At 35.5% G+C, this 21449-nt stretch overlaps 1 protein-coding gene and 1 pseudogene across 1 annotated transcript; both read right to left on the reverse strand.

The window, feature by feature from the left end:
- Positions 1 to 132: 132 nt before the first annotated feature.
- On the reverse strand, positions 133 to 4412 carry LOC128170654 (uncharacterized; annotated as a pseudogene).
- A 6668-nt stretch (positions 4413 to 11080) lies between these two features.
- Positions 11081 to 16200, reverse strand: LOC128170647 (uncharacterized). Its single transcript, XM_052836419.1, has 2 exons — positions 15855 to 16200; positions 11081 to 11124 (listed from the first exon to the last, which is right to left on the reverse strand). The coding sequence occupies exons 1-2, from the start codon at positions 16198 to 16200 to the stop codon at positions 11081 to 11083; spliced, it is 390 nt and encodes a 129-aa protein (XP_052692379.1).
- Between the last annotated feature and the right edge of the window lie 5249 nt (positions 16201 to 21449).

The following is a 21449-nucleotide window of genomic DNA, read 5'->3' on the forward strand; positions in this document are numbered from 1 at the left end:
TTCTACAACATTTTTGATACAGTTTAACTATATTAATTTAAACAACAAAGGAATTCCTCAGTATAGTTCAAGATCACTGCCCACCCTTTACCGAAAGGAACTCTGTGGGGGAAGTATGAGGATTGGGTCAAGGGGAGAAAAGATATGCTCTGGACAGCGATCTAGAATTGAGAGACGGACGGAAAGACGGATGGACAGACTGACTGATCAATATAGGGCCCTTATAAGAACTTAATAACTGGAGAAACTGAAAATGGTGACATAGGAGAAACTAAATGTCCTGGAAATTTTACAACAAGTGACTCCATTGCCTCTGTTGATCTTCTTTGAAGCTGAATCATTTCATTCTGTTGATCCATCATGTTTTGTAGAAGTCCAAGCTTCTTTTCCCTATATTCTTGGAGCCTTCTCTCTTTCTCTTTCTCCATTCGACAAACTCCTCTCTTATGTCTCGTGTTGTCTCTGCCTTGCCTTGATATACAGAAACATGCAAACCTTAAAACTTTCAAATAAGGTAAATAATTTAATTAGTACCAAATATGTACTCTGCATTGTGTCATTATTGCACTCCTGCTGCAAAACTTCCCTACTTCTTTAAAAAGAATTTAAGACATTGTGAGAATAATTACTATATATAATTTTGTGGCCCCCACCTGACCCCGGGGGTCATGATTTGAACAAAATTGTATCTACACCACCTGAGGTGGTTTCCTAATTATCTCCCCTCAAAATAGGGTGAAGTCCTTCATTTGAATAAACCTGAACCCCCTAATGGCCCAAGTTTGGTTGAAATTGGCTAAGCAGTTCATATGACAAATGGACAGACAGCTAGATTGACGACAGAAAAAAATGAACCATTTACAGTAATTTTTCAACATCTACACAAAAAAAATCTACACAAAAGAGAAACTTACAACCACTGCTTTGGTGTTTTTTCCTCTTGACAGGCCTTGGCGTTGTTGAGGAGCTTGATTCTGTAATCATAAAAAAGATGTGCTCTTAGAATTTTAATATAAAAAAATGACTACATGAATGCATTCCTATGTAGGCACTGGGTATAGATTCAGGAGGGGAGTAAAGTGTGGGTTAATTGCATATATAAGGTACCTTCTTCCAAAAAAAAAAATTATATATCTCAATCTATTTCTCACAATAACATATACTTTAAACAAATTAAGTATTTATCAATAAAAATATATCTGAATACCTGATGAAGTGAATGACTGAGTGGATGCGGATGCTCCTTCCTTCCATCATTGATATGCTCTCTGAAAAAAAATTATATAGATATATAATGATTATTTTATGATAGTATTTTATGATTAGTATGCAAAACAATTGTAGGTTCTGGGATCACAAAGTTTTCTTAGTTCTAAGATTTAAATTTCTGAAATTTTAATCATTATAAGTGATGCAGATAATTTACAAGAGTTAACATAGAGTATAAACAAACTAACACCTATAAGTTTTTTCATTAGAAATAGCAAATTTATTTGCCTCAGAAAATAAATGAACATTGGGAAAATACCAATAATATAATTTTGATGTGCAAATTGTTATTAAAATTAAAATCTGAAAAATAAGTTATACAACAACTTTAATTATAAGCTAACTTCTAAAAATCCAACCAAAAAACCAAACCAAAGCAACAAATAAATGAATTCAAAAATATACCTTGCAAGTTCTGAGGGAACTTAGAATCAGCATCAGCACTAACAACTGATATGGAAACATTGTCTAAATAATAATAATAAATATATTCATTACTGTATTTATGTAATAAACACGAATAGCCATGTTGATTAAAATAAATTACATGTTAGTGACTAAATTATATCATATGCACATTTCAGAATTTTTTTGTATTTAAAATCAGTTGAAAAATATGGCTTTCATGAGAAAATAACACACAAAAAGAGTCAAAGGTTAAACTACTATGATGTCACAATTGTTGAATGTTGTAAAATGCAACATAACATTGAGTAAAAATCAAAATTCACATTTATAGCTATTCCATGTATTTGAACCTACTGTCCCTTTAAAGCATGAACCAGGAATTTTAAGAGTTTGCTGACATTACAGAAAATATTGAAAATATGTGAATATACATGTATATATGCATTACATTGCCATTTTTAAAGATGTTGTCTCATAGCTGCAAAGGTGTGTTAAAACAAATTTTCATAACATGCAAATGCAAGTTATTTAATTTGTATGAATACCGGGTACACTGTTGCAGTTTTGAGAACATATATTTTTTAAAATGGTGATTTAATGCTTAATTATCATTTTAATGAAGATATAACACCATTCTTAATATCACAGGTCTACATGAAAGTCAATATCATATTGCATTAATTCTATAATTTTCTGTTTACCTTTGTCCATCAACTCAAAACAACTCGAAGATGTTTCATTGGGGTCTGAAGTCTGCACTGGGGTTGCAATGACACACTCTAAAGTGTCCACTCCACCTTCCACTCCTTCCACTGAACTTTTAGACAGAGTACCAGCAATCTAGAAATATATTTGAAAAAAATCAGCAATTAAAAACATGTTATGTTATCAAAATGTCAAACATGGATAGTATAAATAATGACAGTCCTTTCAGATAATACATAATACTTACAAGTCTCTCCCATGCCTTGAGGTCATCAGGAGGGGCAGGACCACCCCCTGTTGCCCTCATCTCTTTTCTTCTTGATGCTTCCTTCTTCTTTGTTGCACAAGAGATGTCATGCCATTTTTTCTTACAGTCATTGATATCTCTGTTTGTATCAGAGATATTAACAGAGTTTACTCTACAATAAAAAAAACCCTTGATGAACTAATTGAACAATATTATTTATTTCACTTATAGAACAATTATGTAACTCACAATAAAAAAGAGTTTGATTTTAAATATAGACACACATGGCCAAAGAGCCTAATTAATCTTCTGAATTTTAATTTGAGGAAAAAATTCATCATTACATATAAGTAAGTAAGTAAGTAATTTATCTATTTATAGTGACATGTGACATATATAATTAAAAAAATAAATAAAGACAATTTCATTCTATTCAATGATTGTATATTCTTTAAAAATCAATTGACATCATGTATATTAATTCAAAATATGTAAATCATGTAAATACTAGTAATTCTACAAACATTTTTCTGCGTCATCTTGTTAACTTCTAGACCCGCGTCTGAGTTTAGTTGGTCTACTAAACAATTCACTTCATATAATGTGTTTACCGGTAATTCCTCATTACTTAACATGTAATTTATATTTAAACACATATGAACTAATAAATTATTTATCAAATTATATATTTATCTTCTGTTTAGTGAACCTGAGATAACACCTTCAAATGTAAACAAAATCATTGCATAAGTGACAGCAATGCAAAACTCACTTTTCAGCGATACAGAATACAGACATGTTTAATAATCATATGAAGAAAACTAGCTCTGACTCTCTCTCTCTCTCTCTCTCTCTCTTATTCAAAGCTATGAAATCTCTCTCTCTCTCAGAATCTCCCCAACTCTCTCTCTCTCTCTCTCTCTATGTATGTGTACAGCAGCAGAGTGTGCATGATTATATTTATTAGATATCTCTATCAGCAGCATTCAATTTAATTATTTTTTAATCCATTATCTGTTCATAAACATGAAGAGTTATTCAAATAATACTATATATACTATTGAATTGGTTTACCCCTACTACTTGACAATGCTACCCATATTGAATGGTAAGGTACACTTACATACACAATACAATTTAAAAGTGGTCATATAACGCTGTCATGTGCGTAGTTTTTTCAAAACACGTATTTCATATAAATATTCAGATAATTCTGTCGATAAAACCCATTATAAAATCAATCTAAGTTATTTTATAAGTAAATCTGACATGTAAATTGCTAAAATTGTTTTCACATGTAAAAAATTCGAAAAACGAAGATACGACAAAACGTAAACAAAAGTCGACCAATGCAACAGCTGTTCGCTGTCAACTCACCTTTCAACTATTTCTCTCCAACACTCCGTTTTGTGACTGTTTGTAAGGCCCGGGGAGAATTTTCCTCTAATTGTTTTTATGTTGGCCGAAACTCCCTGGGCCAACGCCTCCAACTCATTTGTGCTCCAGTTAGGCTTGCGCCTGTGTTTATCCATATTGGATACTAAATTTCCCGCTGGAAAGTCGAATTTGCAGACGATTGCGTAACCGGAAGATTTGTTTGCGCAGCCGCGTTGAAAACGAAAGTATGTTGCTACGAAAAGATTTTTGTCGTAAGTGTAAATTAAAGTGATTTTGCCTTAAGTCTATTTTTTTCACTTACGAGTGGTTTTGTGAAAACGACTTAGAAATTAACTTACGAAATTCGTAAGTCAAATAAATAAGATTAAACTTACGTTTTTTTGTGAAAAGGGCTACTGGCCCCTTGAAACCCCTAATTACGTAACATATGACTTAGGCATGGTACTGTATAAATAAACAGATATACAATGAACAATTTTTGTTCTATAATTGATAACAAATTATTTTTCAGTAAAGAGTTATTGCAAAAAGACCTAAGAGCCATTTAGACCCCTTATTTGAGGGGCCAGCCCCTTTTTCTTGAAATCAAACGCAAGTCCTAGTTAATCTAAACAACTTTTGCATTACATGTCTTAACAAAATATTATAAGCTAGGGCCGAAAATGTGCGAAAATTTAGTGAAAAAAATTGGTTCCTATTTTTGAGCTCGGGCGAGCTTCGCCACCTTGCGCATTTTTCAAAATATCAAATAAATAGGATCATCTACAGACATTCATCTACTATCCCTGAAAGTTTCACGTTTCTATCGCAAGTAGTTTTTGAGAAGTTACGTGGACAAAATAGTCCTTAAAAATTCACTAAATCCTCAAAATCTCGAACCGGAAGTGACGTCATAAACCATAAATTTTATAATATCAAGTATATTTAATGTTCAATGTGTCCTGTAAATTTCATGCAAATCGGTCATGTAGTTCACGAGAAATAGCGTTCGAAAAAAGCCAGAAAAAAAATAAAAAATAAAATAACTAGAGCAAAGCTCGTTGCAAAGCAACGAGTGGGTCTTCCGGTGGTGTCGAGAGTAAAGATAGAAGTTCCTGTAAGAAGCAGAGTTCTAAAACCAACTACAAAGAAAATTGAAAAAAAAAATTTTAAAAAATCGAATAATTCTTAGTACGACTTAACAATGTCTGAATGATTTCAAGAACGAATTAACAAAAACCTTTTCAATTTCTAGAACGACTTAATAAAAAAAAGTCCCGAATGTCTTCAAGTACGAATTAACAATTTCAGAATTATTCTAGGTACGAGATAATTTAACTTTTAACAAAACACTATTTTCTTAACCAAGGACGTGGAATCAAAATTTCCGAAAAACTCAATTTTTCAATCCCAATATTTTTGTAATGCATCGTCCGATTTTAAATCGGATTTCAGCTTTAAATATAGCTTAATAAAAGCTCCTTTGTTGCTTTATGATTAAAATCAAATTATTGGTCAGAAAAGAGTTATTATAAAAACACTTAGTAGCCCTTCTGGCCCCTAATTTGAGGGGTCAGCCCGTTTTTCTTGATATCAAATAAAAGGTCTCGCTAATATAAACATATTTTGTTCCACAAGTGTTCACGAATTGTAAACCGTTCTCGAGATATCTAAACAACTGTGTTTTAGGGGCCGACCCTTTAACCCCTTACCGGGGCCACTAACAACAAATTTTTGGTATCATATTGCTAAGAAAATTATTTTGAACAATTGTTGTTCTACATTGCTTTTCAAAATATTTCTCCTTTTTCAGATAATAATGATCAAAGTTTTGAATTCTGGCCCCTTGAATCCCCTAATTACGTAATATATGACTTAAGTATGGTACTGTATAGATAAACAGCTGTACAATGAACATTTTTGCTTCTATAATTAATAACAAATTATTTTTCAGTAAAGACTTATTGTAAGAAGACATTAGAGCCCTCGTGGCCCCTAATTTGAGGGGCCAGCCCCTTTTTCTTGATATCAAATGAAAGGTCTCGAAAATATAAACATATTTTGTTTAACAAGTGTTCACGAAATGTTAACGGTTCTTGAGATATCTGTACAAATGTGTTTTAGGGGCCGACCCTTTAACTCCTAAATGGGGTCATAAACAAAAACATTAAAGGTTGCATAATGAACAGAACATTATTTTGAGCAACTTTTGTGCTACATTGCTTTTCAAAATATTTATCCTTTTTCAGATATTAATGATCAAAGTTTTGAACTTCTGGCCCCTTGAAGCCCCTAATTACGTAACATATGGCTTTAATATGGTACTGTATAGATAAACAGCTGTACAATGAATATTTTTGCTTCTATAACTAATAACAAATTATTGTTCAGTAAAGACTTATTGTAAGAAGACTTTAGAGCCCCCTTGGCCCCTAATTTGAGGGGTCAGCCCCTTTTTCTTCATATCAAATGAAAGCCCTTGTAATTTGGAACAACTTTTGCATTACATGTTTTAACAAAATATGTACAAATCGAAAGGTATTACAGAAAATGTGCAAAATTTTCGTGAAAAAATTTGGTGCTTATTTTCAGGTTCAGGCGAGCTTCAAGGCCTTGAGCAATTTTCATAATTGGCAGCATGGGGATACATCTACAGACATTCATCTACAATCCCTGAAAATTTTAAGCTTCTACCTTGATTAGTTTCGGAGGAGATGGGTGGACAAAATGACCCTTAAAAATTTACGAAATCGTCTATATCTGAAACCGGAAGTGACGTCATCATTTGAAAATTTAATAATATGTAGCGACGACGGTGTTCTATCAGTCCTGAAAATTTCGTACAAATCAGTTGAGTAGTTTTTGAGAAATGACGCTCCAAAAAAGTCAGAAAAAGAAAAAAAAGAACTAGAGCAAAGCTCGTTGCAAAGCAACGAGTGGGTCTTCCGTTCATGTCGGAAGTAAAGCTGGAAGTTCCTGTAAGAAGCAGAGCTCTTAAACCAATAACAAGAGAAACGATAATAAAAAGATGAAAAAAATCGAATTATTCCTGGTACGACTTAACAAAATCCGAATGATTTTAAGTACGAATTAACAAAAACCTTTCTGATTTCAAGAACGACTTAACGAAAAATCCGAATGTGTTTAAGTACGACTTAACAATATTTTTGGTACGAGTTAATTTTACTTCGAACATAACGCTATTTTCTTAACAAAGAACGTGGAATCAAAATTTCCGGAAAACTCAATTTTTAAATTCCAATATTATTGTAATGCATCGTCTGATTTTAAAACGGATTTCAGTTTAAAATTAAGCATAAAAAGGCTTCTTTGTTGCTTTATGATTAATATCAAATTATTGGTGAGAAAAGAGTTATTATAAAAAGACTTAATAGCCCTTCTGGCACCTAATTTGAGGGGTCAACCCCTTTTTCTTTATATCAAATGAAAGGTATTGTTAACTTAAACATCTTTTGTTCTACAAGTGTTCACAAATTGTAAAACGTTATCGAGATATCTAAACAACTGTGTTTTAGGGGCTGACCCTTTAACCCCTTATCGGGGCCACTAACAACAAAATTGTTGGTATCATATTGTTAAGAACATTATTTTGAAGAACTTTTGTTCTACATTGCTTTTCAAAATATTTCTCCTTTTCCAGATATTAATGATCAAAGTTTTCAACTTCTGGCCCCTTGAAACCCCAAATTACGTAACATATTACTTTGGTATGATACTGTATAGATAAACAGCTGTACAATGAGCATTTTTGCTTCTATAAATAATAACGAAATATTTTTCAGTAAAGAGTTATTATAAAAAGACTTTAGAGCCCCCTTGGCCCCTAATATGAGGGGCCAGCCCCTTTTTCTTGATATCAAATTAAAGGTCTTGCAAATATAAACATACTTTGTTCAACAAGTGTTTAGGAATTGTTAACCTTTCTGAAGATATCTGTATAAATGTGTTTTAGGGGCCGACCCTTAAACTCCTTACCGGGGCCACCAACAACAAAATTTTAGTTTTCGTATTGTTGAGAATATTATTTTAAACAACTTTTGTTCTACAGTGCTATTCAAAATATTTCTCCTTTTTCTGATATTAATGATCAAATTTTTCAACTTCTGGCCCCTTGAAACCCCTTATTACGTAACATATGACTTAGGTATTGAACTGAATAGATAAACAGCTGTTCAGTGAACATTTTTGCTTCCATAATTAATAACAAAATATTGTTCAGTAAAGAGTTATTATAAAAAGACTTTAGAGCCATCTTGGCCCCTAATATGAGGGGCCAGCCCCTTTTTCTTGATATCAAATTAAAGGTCTTGCAAAATTAAACAACTTTTGCATTACATAAGTTTACAAAATATTTATACATCAAAAGATATTACAGGAAATGTGCGAAAATTTCGTGAAAAAATTTGGTGCTAATTTTCAGGTTCAGGCGAGCTTTGAGGCCTTGAGCAATTTTCATAATTGGAAGCATGGGGGTACATCTACATACATTCATCTACAATCCCTGAAAATTTCAAGCTTCTATCTTGATTAGTTTTGGAGGAGATGCGTGGACAAAATGACCCTTAAAAATTTACAAAATCGTCAATATCTGAAACCGGAAGTGACGTCATCATTTAAAAATTTAATAATATGTAGCACCGATCATGCTTTATCAGTCCTGAAAATTTTGTGCATATCAGTTGTATCGTTTTTGAGAAATAGCGCTCCAAAAAAGTCAGAAAAAGAAAAAAAGAATAACTAGAGCAAAGCTCGTTGCAAAGCAACGAGTGGGTCTTCCGGTAATGTCGAAAGTAAAGCTAGAAGTTCCTGTAAGAAGCAGGGTTTTTAAACTAACAAACATAAGAAACTAAGACCAAAAAAAATCGAATTATTCTTGGCACGAGTTAACAAAATCCGAATGATACCAAATACGAATTAACAAACCTTATCGATTTCAAGAACGACATAGCAAATACAAATCCGAATCTGTAAAAGTACGATTTAACAATTATCGATTAATTTTAGGTACGAGTTAATTTAACTCTGAACATAAAACTATTTTCTTAACCAAGAATGTGGAATCAAAATTTCCGGAAAAATCAATTTTTAAAACTCTTTATCTCTGTATTGCATCGTCCGATTTTAAAACGGATTTCAGTTTTGAATTATGAATAATAAGCTCTTATTTTCTGCTTTATGATTAATTACTGATTATCGCTTAAAAATAAGTTATTATGAAAAGAATTTGTAGCCCTTTTGGTCCCTTATTTGAGGGGCTGGCCCCTTTTTCTTGATATCAAATGAAAGGTCTTGTAAATATACACATATTTTGTAACACAAGTATTCACGAATTGTCAACCGTTCTAGAGATATCCTTACAACTGTGTTTTAGGGGCCGACCCTTAAACTCCTTACCAGGTCCACCAAAAAAATATTTTTAGATCCCATATCGTTTAGAACATTATTTTGAGCAACTTTTCTTCTACAAGGCTTTTCAAAATATTTCTCCTTTTCTAGATATTAATGACCAAATTTTTAGACATCTGGCCCCTTGAAACCCCTAATAACGTATCATATGTCTTAGGTATGGTACCGTATTGATAAACAGATGTACAATGAACATGTTTGGTTCTATAATTGATAACAAATTATTTTTCAGTAAAGAGTTATTATAAAAAGACTTTAGAGCCCTCTTGGCCCCTTATTTGAAGGGCCAGCCCTTATTCCTTGATATCAAATAAAAGGTCTTATAAATATAAACACATTTTGCTCAACAAGTGTTCAGAAATTGTTGACCGTTCTAAAGATATCTGAACAATTGTGTTTTAGGGGCTGACCCTTAAAATCCTTACCAGGGCCACAAAAATAAAAAAAATTAGGTCCCATATCGTTTAGAACATTATTCTAAGCATTTTTTGTTCTATAATGCTTATCAAAATATTTCTCCTTTTCTAGATACTAAAGATCAAAGTTTTGAACTTCTGGCCCCTTTAAACCCCTAATTACGTAACATATGACTTAGGCATGGTACTGTATAAATAAACAGATATACAATGAACATTTTTGGTTCTATAATTGATAACAAATTATTTTTCAGAAAAGAGTTATTGCAAAAAGACTTAAGAGCCATTTTGGCCCCTTATTTGAGGGGCCAGCCCCTTTTTCTTGAAATCAAACGCAAGTCCTAGTTAATCTGAACAACTTTTGCATTACATGTCTTAACAAAATATTTACACATTATAAGCTAGGGCCGAAAATGTGCGAAAATTTCGTGAAAAAAATTGGTTCCTATTTTTGAGCTCGGGCGAGCTTCGCCGCCTTGCGCATTTTTCAAAATATCAAATAAATAGGATCATCTACAGACATTCATCTACTATCCCTGAAAGTTTCACGTTTCTATCGCAAGTAGTTTTTGAGAAGTTACGTGGACAAAATGGTCCTTAAAAATTCACTAAATCCTCAAAATCTCGAACCGGAAGTGACGTCATAAGCCAGAAATTTTATAATATCAAGTATATTTGATGCTCAATGTGTCCTGTAAATTTCATGCAAATCGGTCATGTAGTTCACGAGAAATAGCGTTCGAAAAAAGCCAGAAAAAAAATAAAAAATAAAATAATAATAAGGAAAAGAAACAATAGAATAACAAGAGGGTCTTCCGTCGGAAACGGAAGACCCTAATAATAAGGAAAAGAAACAATAGAATAACAAGAGGGTCTTCCGTCGGAAACGGAAGACCCTAATAATATATTGTGCATTTATTGATCTTAAATTGAATTTGTACTTAATCCAACATAACCTCTGACATGTGAACAAAATTACTCAAACACAAATATGGCGGAACTGTCATGGCTTTTTATTCATATCAACATTCACAGTTAACATGCCACTTGCATGTTCATACTCTATGCGCCGATCTTACCACTTGTAAGCTTTTGGCAGCATAGCATTCACAAATTATTCATTCAACAAACCATATCAGAGCTTGGGGACCTGGAGACAACAGTATCCCTCAGCAAATTGTTATATGTAAAAATTGCGCGAACGCTCTCATCAATATGACTGTCCTCATCACTACAACCATTCCTTTTCAAACTTTTTAAACGCCATGACGATATCTGGAATTGAAAAAAAAACCACACAGCAGCAAAAAGTATCTTAATAGCTATGCAAAACGTACAAAACAAGGTATATAAATGTTCAAACCAACCATAATATCTAGGGGAGGGGTGGGAGGGAATTTTCGTGTTCACTCGGCCGAGGATTGAAATGAAAAGGCCAAAAGCGCATGCTCAGGAATAAATAAAGTGTCAGTCATGATGTATAGAAAAACAAATTCCGGAAAAATTGGATATTTTGTTAGATTTAAATTACCTAATTTATTCTCAATAACTGTAATTATCTGTAAGGGATAAATTTGATTATTTCGAAATGCATAAATATTGCACCACTCGTGCACAATTTTACATATATATAATATATTGTGCATTTATTGATCTTAAATTGAATTTGTACTTAATCCAACATAACCTCTGACATGTGGAAAAAATTACTCAAACACAAATATGGCGGAACTGTCATGGCTTTTTATTCATATCAACATTCACAGTTAACATGCCACTTGCATGTTCATACTCTATGCGCCGATCTTACCACTTGTAAGCTTTTGGCAGCATAGAATTCACAAATTATTCATTCAACAAACCATATCAGAGCTGGGGGACCTGGAGACAACAGTATCCCTCAGCAAATGGTTTTATGTCAAAATTGTGCAAATTGGATTTCATACAGAATGAAATCCAACCGCCATCACAGCGGTTTAATTTTGACCATTTTAAGCTTACATAGCATCATTCACTTATATGTACCGAACAATGTGTATATACATGTGCATATTAAAATCATTTTTCAACACATTCATAATTAAAGCCACAACAGTTCCAGACTAACTCTTGATCACATGGATGACATAAACTTTTACCCTCAATAAATTGCCTTAGAGCTTACTGCATTGTTGACACAAATTCATGATTGCCCGAAGGCGACAAATGAACCCCGTCATTCAGAAAGAGATTATTTTGATTGGGTTTAATGTCAACATATTTATTTGAAGCACCACCTATCTTCAAAACAAGAGTGGCCACAGAACTATTTATCCTAAGCCTAGATGTCTCTGCTGCCATGTTAGAAATAACATGTCACCAATATAATCTAGGTAATATATGTGACCAAACAATGCACGTTGAAGGCATATCCATACTCAAATTGACCATAACTTTTTATAAACTTTGTTGTCTAGATAATGGGTTATCATCTTTACCAATGTCATTTCCACCTGCATGGATGACCAGAAATCTTGGATGTGGATATTTTGATCGCAAGTCACAAATAATATCAGGAACACTGTCAAAACCTAACCCCGATACTCCTTTCGACAACACTGATACACCAGGTAATGAAAGGTCTGTACCAAACTCAGATGAAATTGATGCATATTGCTCAGCTCTTTTAATAAGAGATGATCCAACAATCCATATTGAATCTACATATCATAAACAATAAACAATGCATGTATACATGTAGCAGTAGTTGCAAGCTGAATTGATAAGTAAATAAACTGCAGAAATGACGGTGTTGTGAATTAAAGTTGCAAAACATTCAGATTAAATTGATGGTTAATATGTAACCAACTCAGGTGTCAGGTAATGCTTATATGCATCTGAAATCCATCTCCCCCTTCTTTGAATTTCTTGTTCAGCTATGCCCAACATTTACATAAGTGTAGCAGCTCCTATTCTAAAAGAGTGCGTTTTAAATGTTTTGTGCAATATGCTTGAAAACTGGTATGAAGACAGGGGAGTGCCGCTTAAATGGCAGAATAAAGGGCCATCATCCTTAGATCTGCATTGCAGAAAAGTCTCCAAAATGTCAACACATACTTATGACTCTGATGATTTGTTTATAATAATAATAAAACCTTTGGCACATTAATCTGTTTTAGAAAAACGGAGGTTTAGTATGATAGTATCCTTGGTTAATTGTAGATCTGAGAGATGTATAACATTTTTGTTATTGTTGTTTGATGCAGATGTTAACTCACTGATGCGGAGAAGACCAAAAAATGCAACTGAAAAATCAGATCCAAATAATAAATGCTCATACGTAGATTGTGTCACTGTTGGTAAAACCTGTAATATTTTGAGCAAAAGTTGATAAATAATGGGGCTTCTAATGTCTTTCACAGGCTTAGTTTTTCTTAAACCAGCCAACATTTTTTGGACAATAAAAGTTTTAAGTGGATTGTCTAGGCCAAGCATTTGCAAGTTGTGGCTCAAAGCTGACAAATAAACTTTAGCTGTCGAATATGCAAGGTCTTTTGAAGCTAAAAATGCTAAAAAAAATTGACTATGTGATCTACTGGGGGTGGCCAAAGTGGTGGTAAACAATACTGTAACCTGAAGTCATGAAAAACATAATGGCTTTGTCATAAGCAATCGTTGTGTTGCTTTAGAGACTCGCGTCAATTAATCGATTGACATGCCCTTCAAAAGACTCCAAAATTGTGTAGGTACTGGATAAGGATGGCAGTCTGCCCATGGTGCCAACTGCCTGAATCTGCGCCACTGGAATCGAGAAATTGAATCTGCAATCTCATTTCTATAACCACTTATGTGAACTGCCTTAATCTGAATGTTGAACTTCAATGACAATAAGACTAATTCTCTCATGAATGTCATAACCCTCTTATTTTTGGAAGTCTTTTGATTCAAAATTTCTACCAAGGCTAGATTGTCAACATGGAGTATTAATTTCTTATTTTGCAACTTGTCAGACCACAAATAAAATCCTAAAACTATAGGGACAAACTCTAAGAAAGTTATATCATTTCTCATAACCGTGTTCAACTCCTCTGGCCAACATAAATAAGACCAAGAACTTACAAAAATCACCCCACATCCTACTGACCCTGAACTATCTGAATAAAAATGCAAGTTTTTATCAGATTCCCAATGTAAATCTGGAAATTTTGTAGTTCCATTGAATTCATTAAGAAATTTCAACCACATCTGAAAATCACTATGTATTTCTCTTGTCAGGCGTACAAAATGATATGGTTTAGAAACACCAGACATAAACCCATAAATGCGACATGTAAATGTCCTACCGGCCGGTAAGGCCCTCGTTACAAAAGCTAATGAACCTGCTAATGATTGAAGCTGTTTCAATGCAACTTTGGATTTTCCTTGAATTTGAAGTATATCTTTCTTTAATACTTCAACTTTCTCTTTTGGAATGAAAATTGATGTACTACCTGAATTTAAACCTAAACCTAAAAATACAATATAACTTGTTGGACCCTCAGTCTTTTCATCTGATAAAGGAACACCTAACCTGTTACAAATTTGCTGAAAACTATCCATTAATATTGAACAATTGTCTGTCCCTTGAGCTCCAGCGAATAAAAAGTCATCTAAATAATGAACAATGGAATTTAAGTTACTATGCTGTTCTACTGACCAATGTAAGAAAGTAGAAAATTTCTCAAACAATGCACATCATATGGCACAGCCCATTGGTAAGCATTTATCTACATAGTATTTGACAAGAAACTTAAAACCGAGAAGACTAAAATCCTCTGGTCTTATTGGTAACAATCTAAAAGCATTAGAAATATCCATTTTTCCTAACTGTGCATTTACACCAAGGTTTTGTACCATGTTAACAGCTTGATCAAATGACGAATAGTTGAAAGTGCAGATTGCAGGATAAATGAATTCATTAATACTATTTCCACGAGGAGCAGATAAATTGGTAATTAACCTAAAGCCACCTTGTTTCTTTTGTAAAACTCATATTGGGCTGCAATGAAAGTTTTTAAATGGTGGGACATCAAATGGGCCAACAATGCGACCCAATTGTATTTCTTTGTTCAATTTACCTAACAATTGGTCTTTATTTTCTGCAGCAGACGCCATATTTTTACAAAATACAGGACCCCTTGGACACGTATAATTCAATGAAAAACCAAATGTAAACCCATGTAACAGCTGATCTGCTACAGTTTTGTTTGGATGGTTTTGTAACAAAGTGTAGAAACATTGACCGGGGTGTAACCTAAATCCCAAAGGCTTGAATCCTTATTGACGAAATGGCCTTGGAAATCTAGTCGCATGAAAATTGGCATTGCCTTGTTGACCTACACTGTGGGAAACCTTTTTGGACATACTAGTACTATGGGTGGTTTGAATATTGGAACAGGTAATGGAGGGATGGTTTTGACCACATTTAAGACAATTATGTGAAAATCTACAATCTCTTTTGAGACAGGAACCCTTCAAATTGAAATCATAACAGCGCTTGTGCTGGTGCAAGCTATAAGTAGGCTTCCGTTCAGGCACAGATCCCTGACCCATATATAATAACCACAATTCTGCATCAATGTTTTCCCAACTAATCAAATGGTTCTTTGCCCTTCTCATCCGAAACTGTATGTCATAATCCCTCCACCCCATTGTTGTGGAGCGTGATGCCCCTAGTCTTATTGAACTTATATACTTGATTATATCCTTGACATGCTGGGGAAACCTTTTCAGATATATAGCAGCATAAATTAAAATTGCATCTGTCCATTCGGAAATGGAAGCTATTTTCTTATCTTTTGATTTGTTTGTAATCTTAATTTGCCCATCTTCTAATACAAGAAGCTGATGAGTTTCAGCTGCAGGGTCTGAATGCAATAACTTTGCTAGATCAATGTATTCATTATTCCAAATTTTTTCTTGTGTTAACAGTAAAACATTAGCCCCAAGATCAGATGTAATGCTAACAAGCGGATTAATATGCGTACCGTGTTGAGCCACTAGAGGTGTTGTTACAGTAGACATACTGGTTCCTTGCGGTTTACTGGGTTGAGGCTCTAACACAGGCATAGTTGACATCTGCGCAGGCGGTGAGCTAAACATTCCACAGGCATTAGGGACACTGCTTGGAACTTGGGCGATGTTAAGGACACTTGACGTAGCTTGGTCTGTGGCTAGTGTGGGGTCTGTTGCACGTGCTTGGTCTGTGGCCAGTGCGGAGACACGTGCTTGGTCCGTGGCCGGCATGGATCGTGTTGATCGTGCAGGTCTCGCGTAAGGGGACATTGTTTTAGATCGGCGAGACGATCCCACTCTCAACATTCCAGTGCTCATTCTCTTGCTAATAAACAAGAAAACTGTCAAGACTTAACACACGAATATCTCGATTTGTTAATCTGTAACTGAAAGTCCACAATCTTTTTTTTTTTTTTTTTTTTTTGAAAAATTAGCCAATAAAATGAAAATACATTGAAGATATGTAATTGATGTGTCCTTTTTAGCTCACCTGAACCGAAGGTTCAAGTGAGCTTTTCTGATCACCCGTTGTCCGTCGTCCGTCCGTCCGTCTGTCTGTCTGTCCGTCCGTCTGTAAACTTTTCACATTTTTAACTTCTTCTCAAAAACCACTGGGCCAAATTTAACCAAATTTGGTACAAAGCATCCTTATGGAAAGGGGGTTAAAAATTGTAAAAATAAAGGGCACAGCCCTTTTCAAAAGGGAGATAATTGCGAAAAAGTAAGTATAGGGTGCATGTCTTTAAAAATCTTCTTCTCAAGAACCACTGCACCAGAAATGCCAATATTTACATAAAAGCTTGTATATATAGTGAAGATTCTAAATTGTAAAAATCGTGACCCTCGGACCAAAACTGGGGCCCCAGGCGGGGTTCAAAGTTTAACATAGAAATACATAGGAAAATGTTTTAAAAATCTTCTTCTCAAGAACCACTGCACCAGAAATGCCAATATTTACACAAAAACTTGTATATATAGTGAAGATTCTAAATTGTAAAAATCGTGACCCTCGGACCAAAACTGGGGCCCCAGGCGGGATTCAAAGTTAAACATAGAAATACATAGGAAAATTTTAAAAAAATCTTCTTCTCAAGAACCACTGCACCAGAAATGCCAATATTTACACATAAGCTTGTATACATCGTGAAGATTTTAAATTGTAAAAATCGTGACCCTCGGACCAAAACTGGGGCCCCAGGCGGGGTTTAAATTTAACATAGATATACCTTAGGAAAATGTTTAAAAATTCTTCTTCTCAAGAACCACTGCACCAGAAATGCCAATATTTACACAAAAGCTTGTATATATAGTGAAGATTCTAAATTGTAACAATCGTGACCCTCGGACCAAAACTGGGGCCCCAGGCGGGGTTCAAAGTTTAACATAGATATACCTTAGGAAAATGTTTAAAAAATCTTCTTCTCAAGAACCACTGCACCAGAAATGCCAATATTTACACAAAAGCTTGTATGTATAATGAAGATTCTAAATTGTAGAAATCGTGACCCTCAAATCAAAACTGCAGCCCCAGGCGGGGTTCAAAGTTTAACATAGAACTACATATGAAAAATGTTTAAAAATTTTCTTCTCAAAAACCACTTCACCAAAAATGCCAATACATACACAAACGGTTGTATATATAGTGAAGATTGTAAAAATCGTGACCCCTGAATAAAAAGTGGGGCCCCAGTAGGAGTTTAGATTTTAACATATATAGGAAAATGTTTTAAAATCTTCTTCTCAAGAACTATAATGCAACTGTTTGGGATATTACTATGCATACATGTACATCCTTAAATAATGTAGATTCAAAAAATTGTAACTCCCGGACAATTGATGGGCACCAAGAGGGGTTCAAAATTTAAACATTTTAAAAAACATAAAGGAAAAGTTTAAAAATTTTCTTCTCAAGAACTACAATGTTTTAGTTTGTGGAATTTCTATGCCTTCGCTCATGTATATTCCTAATTGGTAAAATCGTGACCCCCGGACCAATACTGGGGCCCCAAGATGGGGTCAAAGTTTATTATAGAAATATAAAGGTAACGTTAAAATATCTTCTTCTCGAGAACTACAATGCCTCAATTTGTGAGATTACTATCATGCATACAACCTTGGATAATGAAGGTTCGACAGTTTTAAAATAGTGACCCCTGGACTAATACTAGGGACCCAAGATGGGTTTAAAGTTAAATGTAGAGGTACCGGTATATATGGAAAATGTTTAAAAATCTTCTTTTCGAGAACTACAATGCATCAATTTGTCAGATAACTACGTAAGCACCCTCAAATAGTGTAGATTCGAAATTATAAAAGCTGTGACCTCAATCTAATACTGGGGCCCCAAGAGGTGTTCAAAGTTTAGCATAGAAATATAGAGGAAAAATGTTGAAAAATCTTTTTCTAGGGAACTATAATGCTTCAGCTTGTGAGATAACGATGCAAGCATCCTTAAATAACGTAGATTCCAAATAATTAAAACTTTAGCCCTGGACTAATACTGTGGCCCCAAGAGGGGTTCAAAGTTTAACATAGAAAGATATATTGAAAATGTTTTTAAAAAGTTTTTCTCGAGAACTATAATGCAACAGTTTGTGAGATTATTATGCAAGGATCCTCAAATTGTGTAAACTCTAATGTAGTGGAACCAAGAGTTATCTTTCTTGATGTTCTGTACAGTCTGAGAGTTATTTCTCTTGAAGTGGAACTCTGCTACGTTCAGTTTTTCAGGTTGTGTACGTGCGGTCCTACCGCAGTGCTACACATTTTCATTCCTATGTTACTGTTTATGTTGTTCAAGCCAACCATAAACCTCGGACCATAACTGGGTCCCCAGAAAGGGGTTCAATGTTTAAAATAGAAAAAGCATATGCTACGAAATGTAATGTTACAAGGAACTGCTGTTCAGGTGAGCGATGTGGCCCATGGGCCTCTTGTTTCAATTTCGACGCTTAAATTAAATCAGCTTGGTACTTTACCTCAATGGTGGAATTTGATTTTTTCCGCTGCTCAATTTTCGTGTTCACTCGGCCGAGGATTGAAAGGAAAAGGCCAAAAGCGCATGCTCAGGAATAAATTGTTAGTCATGATGTATAGAAAAAAAATTCCGGAAAAATTGGATATTTTGTTAGATTTAAATTAGCTAATTTATTCTCAATAACTGTATTTATCTGTAAGGGATAAATTTGATTTTCCAGAGATAATGTGATTATAGGCCTACAGTGGACCTTATATATTCTTCTTTTATTAATTCCGTCCCCATTCCGACGATTTCGGCATGCCTTTACCTGCAGCTAGCATTCTCTATCGGTGACGTCACTGTTTCCATATATGGTCAGGTCAAAATTTCGACAAACTTGTAGACTTTACATTTGTCGATTTGTAACGTTTTAACTCTTCTATTTCAGAAAACATAGGTAGCGAATGCAGAGAATACAGTTAAAAAGTGTGTATTATATTGTGGCAGATTGCATGTAAATATCAAACAGCATTTTACGCTGCAATTGTGCATCGGTAGGAAAATAAGATTGAAAGCCTGTGGGGTCAACTCTACAGTGTTATGCCTGAGTTTTATAGGTTATACGATCAAAATTACACTAATTCATACTCAGACTCGCACACCTACTTAATTGCATATTCAGATTTACAAGTTTACATGTCTGGATTTTTGAACACGATTACCCTCCATAGAACTGACGGGTAAACCTGACTACCCCAAGCAACTCTTTACGAGTAGAACAGTACCGACGCTGCTCTGCAGATAACACGGAACTTGCATATTGATTGTCCGCTCGCACCCATCCTGAAATTGACACAATTCCCCGCCAATGGCGAGGTCTGAGGCGTCAGTATCCAGAATTAAGTGCCCCTCCTTGGTCGGGATAGCCACACTGGGGGGCTAGTCAGACGCGATATCAGGTCTCGAAAGGCTTGTTCTTGTTCACTTTCCCACCGGAAGGCAACCTTGTTCGTAATGACATATAGCGGGGTTGCAACTTCTGAAAAATGAGGGATAAAGTTCCAGTGATAGTTCGCGAACCCTTAGAAACTCTCCACTACCTTGGTATTTACGGGTCTTGGCCAATCTCGAACTGCTTCAATATATTGGTCACCCATTTCAACCCCCTCCGAGCTCACCGAGCGGCCTAGAAACTCAAATTTTTGCCGAAAGAACTCGCATTTCCTTGGCTTGAACTTAAGACCATATTGACGGATTCTCTCGAATTCTTGACGCAGGTTGTCCAGATGTGCTCGAGTGGACTCCCCGAGAATAAGAACGTCATCCAGGAAGGCCAGGGCTATCTTCAATTTAACATGTGAAGGACGAGATTGATAGTCCGGGCAAACGTAGCCGGAGCATTGCATAGGCCAAACCCCTTTCTCTTGAACTCAAAAAGCCCATACTTAGTTATGAACGCCGACTTTTTCCGATCTTTGGGGTTGACCTTAATCTGCTAATACGCCGCGTTGGCATCTAGTTTTGAAAATCAAAGGTAACCCGCTAGCGTGTCGAGACACTCTTCGATGATTGGCAGCGGGTAGGTTTCTTAAATCGTCACCTTGTTAAGCGCTCGATAATCAACGCACCACCGCACAGAACCGTCTTTCTTCCTTATCAACACGGGGGCGGCCGCCCAATCCGATGTGGATGGTTGTAATACCCCTGCAGTCAGCATACGATCTAAGTGTCCCACTTCCTCCCATTGGAAGACCGCTGGGGCCATGCGCATGCGTTGCTTAACGAGCCGTGCCTCTCCAGTTTCGATGTGATGCACGATAGCTGCGAACAAGCCAAGGTCTAAGTCATTAACGGTGAACACACCTGAGTGCAGTACTACTGTGTTATAAGCCGCACCGCCTCTTCGCACACGTCAGGAGGAGCATTAATCCGAATATCATCGAGTATCCCTTTGATGTGTGTGGGTACTTCGGAAGAACTCTCCGTTTTGACCCGCCTTACTGACGCCTCTGGAATCCCTTCTACGGTCACAAGGCCGCGGTGGCTAAGGGCTGATCCTGCCGAAAAATGTGCTCCCTCGGCGTGACATTCACGAGGTACAACTTGCTCCTTGTTCCGGACTTGTTAAATGACGACGGAATTACCCCTACCGGAAACTCAACTAAGGGCTCAAGAATAAAGTCAGAGATTTCATCGGTTTTCTCGCAAACAATCATCCCCCCCCCCCCCCCGACACTGGAGGTAACCGCACGCGACGTACCGAGACAGCTTTCATGGAGGGAAAGTTAGGTTTGCCTTAAACATGGGCTGTATCGTAAGACTTGCCCCAACGCGGAATTCCCCTGTGCTGCAGTGCAACTGAACTCCATGCTCCTGCATTAAATCAATGCCCAGAAGCATTTCATCTTGAAGTGGGGCAATATACACTAGATGACTGGGTCCTCCCTATTTCTATAAATGCATTCCCAAGAGAACCCACCGCCATGGTTGCCCCGCCCCCAGCGAGGTTGACATCGATACTAGTGGAAATCTCAGGACGCGGAGACATTTTATCATAAAACCGCTGTGCTATAATTGTGATCTCAGCTGCAGTATCGACCACCGCACT

This window comes from Crassostrea angulata, chromosome 2, assembly GCF_025612915.1.
Source record: "Crassostrea angulata isolate pt1a10 chromosome 2, ASM2561291v2, whole genome shotgun sequence".
NCBI classification, from domain to species: Eukaryota; Metazoa; Mollusca; class Bivalvia; order Ostreida; family Ostreidae; genus Magallana; species Magallana angulata.